This window comes from Acomys russatus, chromosome 1, assembly GCF_903995435.1.
Source record: "Acomys russatus chromosome 1, mAcoRus1.1, whole genome shotgun sequence".
Classification (NCBI taxonomy): domain Eukaryota; kingdom Metazoa; phylum Chordata; class Mammalia; order Rodentia; family Muridae; genus Acomys; species Acomys russatus.
Window position 1 is genome coordinate 92,964,964 of NC_067137.1, and position 11,251 is coordinate 92,976,214.

The 11,251-nt window shown below is 48.7% G+C and overlaps 1 protein-coding gene across 1 annotated transcript in view; it reads left to right on the top strand.

Moving 5' to 3' along the window:
- Rgs6 (regulator of G protein signaling 6) overlaps positions 1-10,993 on the top strand; it is a 524,737-nt gene extending 513,744 nt beyond the window's left edge. The window contains exons 18-19 of the mRNA XM_051148667.1: positions 478-544; positions 9,476-10,993. Of these exons, the coding sequence (XP_051004624.1) occupies positions 478-544; positions 9,476-9,645 (237 nt within the window). The 3' untranslated portion in view covers positions 9,646-10,993. The remainder of the gene's footprint in view (positions 1-477; positions 545-9,475) is intronic.
- Positions 10,994-11,251: the final 258 nt, after the last annotated feature.

Below are 11,251 nucleotides of genomic sequence, written 5' to 3' on the forward strand. Positions count from 1 at the left end.
GCTTGTAGAAACAGGGGTAACACAAATAGATTTTCCTGAGGTGAAATATATATATATGTATATATATATATATACACAGCAAATGCTTCAAGTTTGTACTGTTGTCAAAGGTTGGCATGGCTGGGAGCTGATATAAAAATCTCTACCATTAACCTCATAGCTGCTTACGTATCTTGCATGAAATGCTTATGTGAGTGCCCGCCCCATGAATATGCACATATGTGTACACGCTGTCTATGCGTGTGCACAGCTGTGTACCACAGGTGCATGTGCTGCCTTTTCGATACACACGTAGGTGCTCTGTGTATGGTTCACACGTCACCATATGCCGGAGGCCTGCATGCACCTGGGCCCGGACTGCATGCCTGCCATGGCTGTATGTGACCTGGGCAGGGGTCCCTCTAAAGCCACAGTTCTTCACGGTTTCAGCTGGATGAGTTATTCTTCCCTTCCCTTCCCCCAAACACAATTGCCTAGTGCTGCTGGCGCAGAGTCAGAATGGCCGCCGCGTTTCACCCCCGAGGTGGCTTCCTTCCAGCAGTGGGTGAGTGATCCCAGTGACTGTACTCTCTCTAACCTTGGGGATCCTTCTGCATAGACAGTTTCACAATCCAGCAGAGATTATCTGTCTGTCTGTCTGTCTGTCTCTCTGTCTGCCCACTGCTCCTATTCTTGTGTGTTGGTCCCATGCACAGTCGGTGGCACTTTTTATTTTATTTATTTATTTATTTATTTTTGTATTCCTGTTTTTGGCATCATAGTTATTTTTCTTCCTAAGAAAAAAAGGAGCATCCTAGAGAAGCTGCCAACGTGAACCCTTTGCCCAGGAAGCAATGAATAAGTACCATCTTAGGTATGGATCCTATAGTTTGTGTCTCAGGGTATCTGCTTCCTAACAGCTTTGCAGATGTTTTCAAACCCAATTTCAGTGTCCTTAGGTTTCCTCTCCCAGATGAAGCTTTCAAAACCCTTCCTTTGCAAGCCCTGGGGCTGAATCCTCAGGAAAACCCAAAGCCTCATATTCCTATCTGAGAAAAGAGTCTACAAGGAAAGATAAGTAGGAAGGTTGTCTGAAACTAGGAATTTCAGCGGCCCAAGGACCCATCAGGGTGGGTGACTACTGAGAATGCTAACCCGTTCCTTTCCAGGATTAGAATGCTCAGATGCCCATCTCATAAAATTTGCTGAGTTGCAGTCAAGGTGGCTCCAAGTAGACGTGGGTGTTCACGAAGTATACTGTCTGCTTCGGGTGGGCAGAGGGTAAGAGATAAATCAGAAAGTTGGCTTCCTGCCTACTGGGCTCTGTCTTAGCAGCTATCTTAGTTAGGCACACCAGCCGGTGTATGCGTATGTGTGTTTTCAGGAGAAAATGCCTTTAGGTAGATGGCATCAAAGTCTTTGCAGATCCCCAGGGGAATCTCATACTGCCAAGCAAGTGACTTCTGCTGCCTTGTCCATAATATCAATTTATTAAGCTTTAGCTGCACGCACCATGTAGTCACAGTCAAGGGTTACTTGAACTTCCCTGGTAGCAAAAGAAGAGCATCTAGTTGTTGCCAATAGCAACATAGTCATGTGCCTGTTTTCTTGAGCCTTTGGCCTTTGCCAAATTTGGAGTAAACCAGAGCTTAGATCCCTGTGTATATTTGGAGACGGGGGGGGGGGGGGGGGGGGGGGGGGGCAAGGGGCAGGGGAGCAAAAGCACAAGACAGACATTGTGCAGGCCCCAGGCAGGTATGCCGCAGAGAGGCTTTGTAAGCAGAACGCCTCCTCCCCGCCCCTCCTGAGACCACCAAGAAGTTCCTGCAAGCTAAAGGTGCAAAGGGCAGGTTGCTCCACTGGAGGAAGAGGAAGGAGAGATGGATGGGTCTGTAGTCTGGAGTGAGGGGAGCAGTTTCCATAGCAAAGGGGGTGGAGTAGAGGGGACAGGGAAAGGCACAATTCAGAAAGGAGGCCAGAGAGCCCGTGTCTGGGCATTCTGCCACCAGGACGGGACTCAGCTGGGAGCCCTCATCTCTCCTGGCATCCCTGCCTGGTTCCAAATTAGTTTCCACGCAGCTTGAGGGACATGGAAGGAGGGCTCCCACAGCTCACCCAAACGGACAGGCAAAGGTTAGCTCTGCAAAGATACCCTGAGTGGTGATTTTGATGAGATGTAGGAGCCAGGCTATGGATACCATCCAGGGAGGAGTCCTGAGCCTATCAGGGTTACCCTAAATCGGGCACTTGGTCTATAATGACTTGAAATGGGGTCATGTCTAAAGGGAGTGAGTTCACTCTGCCTGACCCACCTTAGAAAAGCCGATATGGGCCGGGTGTGGTGGCGCACGCCCTTTAATCCCAGCACTCGGGAGGCAGAGGCATGTGGATGCTGTGAGTTTGAAGCCAACCTGGTCTACAAAGAGAATCCAGGACAGCCAAGGCTAACACAGAGAGGCCCTGTCTGGGAAAAGCAAGAAAGGAAAAGAAAAGGCAATATTGCATCTGCTCTGTCCTTCTTGAGGTCACTACAGGGAAGCTCAAAGGCACTAGTAACACAGTGACAAACACAACAATGGCTTCATCTGGTGTGCCCAGCCACCACTGCTGTAAGTTCATATGTACCAATGCATGCCCACCAGCACCCCAGCTCTGTGCAGGAGCCTTTTGCCAGGCTTGCCAGTCAACACCCTGCCACAGAACTCCCAAATATAGAAAGGAGAAGCCCCTAGCAGAACAGAAAGTGTTTAAGATGCTCTCAAGTGTATTCAAGGAAGAACATCCTGTACTGCCCAGAAAGCTGGTGCAGTGTCAGTATGGAGGAGTGCCTGGTACTTGACTGTCGCCATCTACCTCCTCCCTTGAGAGTTACACCCATGTGCCAAGTAAGATGTGCCAAGTAATTTGTGAGGCCCATCAGCTTGGCTTTGCCGCTGTGTGGCTGTCTTCTCTCAGGCAAATTTCTCCAGCTTTACAGGAGTCTATTTCCTCATCCATTACTTGATAATAAAGAAATACCTAACCAGGAAAGATGTTGTGGGCACTTATCCAAGTGTCTGTCAAATGCCTAGATGTCTGAACTCTTACCATTGGAGGCAGCTGTCACAAACTGCCAAATAATCCAGGTCCCCAGAGATTGAACCAGCTCCACTCTGCCTCCAAGGCTTGGGCAATTGGAAGAGCATGCTTGCCCCTAGATACCCGATCTCTGGACACTGCCTAACAATGGGTAAAGAACTAGAAATTCCAAGAGAAAGGCCCTGGGAGGTCAAGAGATAAGTCGGCCCATTTGTATTCATCCAGCTAAGGTGGCTGGTAGCTCATTTTTCCTAAAGTCAAATTTCAAACAAAAGCAAAGGAAAATAGCCAGTAGGGATTATAATGAGGGAGTGGAACCCGAAAAGGGTTCCAGTGTCCAGACAATATGACCACTGAGTGGATTCCACAGTCCCATCTTTAACTATGCACCCAGAGACACCCAGCTATTCACACCACCACACACAGCACAAGGGGCTGTTTCCGTGGTTAGTATTTTGATGGGTTTTACCTTATAAAGGAGATTTGGGATCATGTCTACTGAAATATATACTAATTTTCAGCTATAAGTTTTTGTTACTAGTTTGAGTTTCACCTATCCCTGTAGGGTTTTTGTTTTGTTTTGTTTTGTTTTGTTTTTGAGTGTTGTTTTATCTTTGTGATGTACCTTCTTCTAGAATACTCAAATAGAATTTTTTTTTTTTTAAATTAAAACTCGCTTCGACTCCTGAGAAAGATCAAAAAGCTCAGTGAGAGCCTTGGAGGAATCTGTCCCCCAGGAATGGGTCTTGCCATGGGGCTCCTGCCTGCCTGACTTCCCATGACAATGTGGAACAATCGAGAAATAATCCTCTTCCTTGTGGCATTGCTCTGTCCGGCTCCACTGCAGATGCAGCCCAGGCTGCCCTCAGCACGTCTCTTTACCTGGCCTTTCTATTCCATCAGCCCCACTTTGTCTGACAAAGTCTAGAACAGGCTGAGAAAAGACAAGGAGTTGAAGGTGCTTTGAAATCATTCTACGTCCAGGATCTTCTTCCATCCCTTGCTAGTTTCTCAGACACTTGGACCATCTCAAGGAGCAGCCCTCCTCCCTCTGCTCTCCAATATCATTGGGAAAGGAGTTATCATGGAGTTCCTCATACTTTCTACCCAAACCATTCCTTTTTCCTTATTCAATGGGGGAAAAGGACTAGAAGTTCTGGTGTCTAGAGAGAGAAAGACCAGATGAAGATAGACAGACCCTTTGTCTCTCCCCCAACTGCCACACCCCTACCAGGACTCACCCTCACCAGGACTCTGCCTCCGGCCCCCCCACTGCCACATAGGTTTCTCACTGCTCTCCTTGGCGCACGCACCGCTACCCTGAGCCTGCAATTCTACATGCACACATCCTCTGCGAACTCGAGCATTGTCAACTCATAAATGACCTTCACACTCCTCGAAAGGACATCCCATCTCTGAGTTGGTGTGCCCAATTTGTCAGAACACCACTTTTCATTAGCAAGGATGAAAAATGCCTATGGGTCACACCAACAGGTTCAGCTGGGGTCAATGGGAGCTAGAAAAAGCGCCCCAGATTAGTCCTGCCCAAGGGATCTGAGTGTCTCCCAGGTGGGAGGAAGGAGCATTCAGTTTCTAGAAAGGCAAAGATGGACCCAGCAACTAACAAAAAAAAAAGAAACTCGGGGGCAGTGAAGAGACAGCTGGGACTTTTTTTTTTTCTTTTCCCTAATCTTATTTCTTGTGCTTTCTCCCTTGAATTCTGATTGCGTATGATAAATACGCTGGAATAAAGGGTTCGATGAATTTGACAAATGCATACTCCCATGTAACCTAGAGCCCATCATGCCCTTTTCCTATCAATGCCACTCCTTTCTCCCAGGGGCAGACAAACCCCACTGTAGCCTAGATTTTGACTTGATATACACTTCAGACTTCTAACTTTAGTCCTAGGGCATCTGAGAAAACCAGCCAGAGAATCCTATCAGCTTAAATGTCTATATTCCCTTAGATTAAAAGGGTGTCTCCTGCCCTGAGACCCTACAGATTCCGCCCCACCCCCATGTCCCCAGCATGTCCTCAGAGCCCCAGGGCTTCCCTCTAAGCCACAGCTCTCCTCTCAACCAATGAGTTTCTTAGCCTTAGTCTCCCAGGTAAGTAAGTGGCAGAAGTTCTTGGTCATGGGGTCACGCATGCTTTGTTGGGTACCATCTAGAAGTGTGATGCCCAGAGCCTCGGCATGTCTGGTAGCATGTTGGTCCTTCCTCTGGCTCTGCACAAAAAGCATAGCTCCCTTTTGTGCATTTTCTTCCAGAAGCAAAGGATCTCATCACACCTTCTACCAGGCTGAAATCATTGTGGGTGTGGGTGTGGGTGCGCGCGTGCAGGGGGCTGGGCATGTAGGTATTTGTGAACCAAGGATCCAGTCCCTGGTCTGGGAAATTTAAGCATCCGAAGTTCTCCCGAGTTACACTTTGTCAAGTGTGTGGAAGGGGAAAGGTGCTTTGTCTGTGTGCAAAGCTTTGGCGTCTCTGGAATGTACCTTCTGCATTGTACATTTTTCTCATTTGGACAAAGGCTGCCTGGTAATAGCGTTTCCAAACTTCCTCAGCTGCTTCGCTCAGCTACGCCAAGGCCTCAGGCTGAGCTGGCTCCTCTTCTCTGGCACCACAATCCAATCCCCCCCTGACCAGGCACTGAGGAGCATCACACATTCACACCCCCAAAACATGGCTGCCTCTGCGACTCTACAAGTGCCAGGCATGGGCAAAATGACCACTCCCCTTCCTTCAGAATCATCCATGCTGGAAGCAGGGATGGGTGAAAAGGTAGAGGGAGCAGAGAGCCCTAGAGGGAACAGGAGAGGGCCTGCCTGTCTCTGGGTAGAGCAGGTGCCTGAAGCAGCTTGCAAGCTCACTGGGCATAGCCTCTGGGGCAGCTTCCCTCAGAACAGACAGTTTCGCCTCTAGGAGTTCACTTTGATCCCTGAACACCACAGGAGTCTCCGCACTTCAGAAGGCAGGCTACTGCTGAGCCAGGGAGAAATCTCCCAATTTCTTCCCCCAAAGCCCCTGGCCAGCCATGCAGCTTTGACTGCTTCCTGTGGATTAATGTCCTTGCAGGCGGAGGGGGGAGGGGGGTGCAACTAGACCATCTCAGCTGAGCCAGGGTTCTTTCTAAGCCACCCCAAACCATCCTGACCTCCACCCTTAGCGTCTGAAGTGACATTTGGTAAAGGTGTGAGCTCAGCAGTAAGAGAGAGACCAAAAGGCCACTCACTACCACCTGGATGCTCAAAGGCCAGTACTCATCCCAGGGGCAGATCCTGGGCTGATTAGCTACCTGCTTTATCTCCGAAGCCCTCCAAAAATGAGAGAAGTAAGGAGACAGGGAGGGGCACACCATTTGCACACTGGCCACAGGTCCTTGGAGCCAGAGCTATGAGGCTGATTTCTTGGCAGGAAGAGATTAATTATCGCCTCCAAATCCAGCCAGGCTCTTTCCATAGAGCTGGGAAAGGTGAAGGGTGGGGGTGCCTCAGGGCTAAAATCACTCAGAATGATCCTGCAGGAAGAAAAAAAAAATCTCTAGCCTGCCTCTACCCCCAGCCCCTCTGCAACAAAATGACCTCACTAAAAAAGATGGAATTATAATGAGGGTTTGGACAACTGGTAAACCTTACCTTCTTTGTCTTTGAGCTTTAATACACGTTTTTTTAATTCAGATTTGGTCATTTTCTTTTCCCACATGTGCCAGCTAACGGGAGCCCCAATGCCACACATACAGCAACTCTGACACAGATATCTGAGTATACAGTGTTTAATTTGTGGCCCTGGTGGAGGAAGGGTGGAAGGGGGGAGAGAAACCAGATTAAGTGTGTGGTCTCTGCAGCAATAGGCTACACTTCCAGATGAGCCGGAGCAAACACGGGTGACAGGAAATAACACTGTCATTCCAGAAGGCCCTTAGACTCGAGTCTATACACAGTCCTACGAATCTTTGCCTTAAAAAAAAAAAAAAAAAAAAAAAAAAAAAAAAAAAAGATTTATTATGTATACAATGTTGTATCTGCATGTACAACTGCACACCAGAAGAGGGCACCAGATGTCATTATAGATGGTTGTGAGCCACCATGTGGTTCCTGGGAATTGAACTCAGGACCTCTGGAAGAGCATCCAGTGCTCTTAACCTTCGAGCCGTCTCTCCAGCCCATAAGTCTTAACTTTATACCTTCACTAAGAAGGCATACTCCCAAATGAATCAACAGGATGACAGATGTCCCCTGCTCTGTGTCAGAAAGGATACTGTAAAGAGTGAGGGCTAGGCTAGGATGGACATCTTGGATGCCAGTGTCTGTCTTCTGAAGACACAGGGTACTATCCCTCCTGTAAAATGACTGGCTCTCCTTTTAGTGATTCTCAGACTGGCAGGATGGGCTGGGGACATGGGCAGGCATATAGCGTACATGCCACACAAGCACGAGATACTGAGTTTGAGACTCAGTACCTATGTAAAAAGGTGAATGTGGGTAATGTAATCCCAGCACCAAGGATGGGCAAGGCATATCCCTGTCACTCTCTGGCCAGCCAGCCTAGGCTACTCAGGTAAGCTTGAGGCTCATGAGAAATCATGTTTCAAAAACCAAGGTGGACCAGTGCTTCCTCAGGAATGACACCTGCAGTTGTCCTCTGACCTCTGCATATACCTACATGTGCATGGACAGATGGACACACACACACACACACACACACACACACACACACACACACAGACTGACACAGGAACCCTCAAAGATTTTTTTTAAGCTGCCTGAAAAATCTTTAGCCTAATATAAACATAGATTGCTGCAGGCTGGGTTTAGTGTATCTGAAGATTAAGATAAGGTTGTTGATGGGGAAGACGTGTGTGTGTGTGTGTGTGTGTGTGTGTGTGTGTGTGTGTGTGTGTGTGTGTTGTATGAATTTTTTTTTAAAGATAGAGGAGAAGTGAAGGAAAGGAAAGGGGAAAGAAAAGAAGAAGGAAAGGAGTAGATACTGACTTCCTGACAGCTCCTGGGGGCAACTCCATTTGTGGACAAGCCTGCATTCGTGCCATCAGCAGTCTCAGCTAGGTTGACTGCATCCTTTCATGGAGAGCTAAGCCAGATGACACACAGCCCTGTACCCTGCCAGCTCCAAGCTCTTGTTCATTTATTAGATCTCCCCATTATCCATCAATTCATCAATCAGCAGGTTTATTGAGTACCCTACTAGGCTTCACCAACCAGATCAATTCTTTTTAATTACATCCAGCTTACACACAGTCAAGCCCAGTAAACAAAAAGAGCCCCCCTATACCCCATTTGGAAATGAACGTGAGTCATGGCTGGCCGGTGCACTCTCACTGCCAAACTCCTCAGTCCTCGCTGACAGGGGGGAGTCATTTGCTGCCCTCTGCAGATGGTGATGGTGTCACTGACCCACTGTCAACAGCAGGATGGGCTTTGAATGTTTTCCCAGACATGCTGATCAATCTGCTTGGGCCCAGCCACACTCTCCTCTCACACCCATGCTCAATAATATGAATTTCTAAAAGGAGTGAATAGGGAATGAGTGGAAACCACGTTAAGGGAAATAAGCAGAGGTGATCAGGCCTCATTCATTCTTGGGCTGTCCAGTATCATAGGCTCCTCAACCACCCTCCAGAGCAGGGACATAAAGGAACTGTCCCAGGACCTCTGTGCCTCATGGACCAGGCCTCGTGGTCCAGTCTGTTCCTTGAGTCTGAGAATAATAGCCACATAGGATTTAAGTAAAGAGTTCCTGGACTTCCTGGTCCAGTCATCACACTTGGTCACTGGCAATCAGGAACATAAGAGGTGGCAGGAGTACCCATTCCTGGCCCCTCGAGGGGCTGCAGAGAACAGTGAAGGTCCCAGCCGTGGTCACAGCCACAGCCCCTAGAGCCAAGAGTCCCCAGATCCATTGAGTCAAACCTTCTCATCAAGTATGACTCACGGCTTTGAGAATTCCCATGACTAACTAATTCCTAAACTTCTAATCACCCAGATCTGTAACTGTCGCCTATTTGTGTCAACCCACTCTTCCTGACCTCAGACTTCTCCAGGGTAGCTTTCCCTTCCATACTAGAGTAAAACCAAGTTCAAGGGCAGCCTATAGGCATTAAAGGATTGGAGGACTTTAATGCCTAGGCTGTGGTAAGTATACTGCCCATACCATGGCCAGAGCACTAACCAAACACACTAAGCCTCTTAAACTGTTGGAAGTCCTATTTTCTCAGTTGCCTTTAGCTGGGGCTTCAATCCCTAGACGTTCCTTATCAACATGGCCAGCTGGGGTGGGTGGTTGATCTTTTGGCCAGAGTGACTCCTACAACAATTAACTCACCTGTTTGGCTCTCTGTCTCTGTCCCTCTGTGTGTCTGCACACCTGTGTGTGCTCTCTGTCGGCTCTCTTTGCAGGGAAAGTCACTGGCGGGCAAGCGCCTCACGGGCCTGATGCAGTCCTCCTGACCGCCCCCACCCTAGGGCCAGGGCCCGGGCCAGCAGAACACCCGGGCAGGCGCCGTTCAACATCCAACGACAGAGCTTCCTTGCGGGGAGATTTGGTCACTGTGAAAGAAAAAGAGTGAGGGTCGTGGAGAGCAATGGTGGGGAGATGTGGTGGGTAAATGAGGAGACCAGAGAGAGAGTCCACGGTGCTGGGCCAGTGGGAGCGATCCCTGTTTGTAGGCTCTCTCCTGTACAGCCAGGCACCAATGCTTATTCTCTGCAAGGGTCCGTTTCTAACTCGGCCAGAGAATGTCTCATGGGGTTTCTGTCTGACTGTCACTTGAGATGTTAACCTCATCTGTCCAGTCATCTGGGGAATCACGCCTTCCAGCAAATTTGAGAGGGACGAGTGGACCCTGGGCACATAGTATTATGCGTCACCTCCCTACTCTCTCTGATGCACTATTAGTGCTCAGTGCCACCTGCCTTCCTCTTCCCCACCGCCCCCGCCCCCTGACAGGTGACCACCCAGGTATAACTGAGTGGATGGCAGCCACCGCTTTCACATAAAATGTCAGAAATCACATCTTCAATACTAATGACACTTCAAGTTCTTTTCACCCTCACGGAGACCAAGTTTTAGAGGAGTCTTCAAGGGTGTGGTGGCCACTCTCAGATCCTATCACATGTTCAAGGGGCCAGAGCTTGAAGAGGTACCAGTGCAGGTAATGGAGCGTGTTGTTTAGCCATTGAAAGTTCTGGTGACAATCATTTAAAAAGATTATTACTTCACGTCTTCTGATTTTGCCCCTTGCACCTTGGTTTGTTCCCTTGTGTTTTACTCAAAATAAACATGGCCATGAACTCAGGAGCCACTGGGCTTCTCCCCACTGGTAGCCCAAGATGGAAGTTCCTGGAGGGAGACTGGATTGCAGGGATGGCACTTGGTTGTAGCCTACAAGGCCTGGCCAGGCTCTTACTGGGTTAGAGCCTAGTTATTCGTAAAGCTGAAACAGAATATGCAATGTCAGGTCCCAACCAGAGCGACAGAATCCCCTTCCCAACCTTACTCTGAGGGCCCAGCCAAAGCACTCTATTGAACGTAGCCAATACGTTTCATCTAGGAGAAAGCAAAACGCCCAGGAACCTGCAGAAGATTGTCCGTGTCCTTTCTGTGTGTCACAATAACCATTTGCCAACCTGGCTGTGAAGTCTTGCACCCAAAGGCCACACACCAGGTCCTGAACACAGAAGAGGTGCTGAGCAAATGGTAGCTAGTAGAGTCAGTTGTCATCGTTGTCATTGTCATCAAGACACCATGAGCCCTCTGACACAGCTGGATTAAGCAACATGCTTTTACATTCAGACATGTTCTTCACACATACTTTCCCTGTCAACACCTGTGAAGTGGGCCCCTTCTTTGATCTGTTTTGGTCATAGGTGAAAACCCCTCCTTGGGAGCATATATACAGAGAAAGGAAAGGAAGAAAAAAAGAAAGGGAGGGAGGAAAAAAAGTAAGGGAGGGAAGGAGGAAGGAAGGAAGGAAGGAAGGAAGGAAGGAAAAAGGAAGGCAGAAAGGCAGGCAGGTAAGCATTGCTTATGCAAGCAATTTCACCAGCTGGTGACCAAAGGCCCAAGTGTTTGTTTGGTCTCAGCCTTCTGGGTGTGTTATGTGACCCATCTACCCAGCCCCCTCCCGCAAAGCCTGTCCACACCTGCTTCTACACAAGCCCAGGTCCACAGCC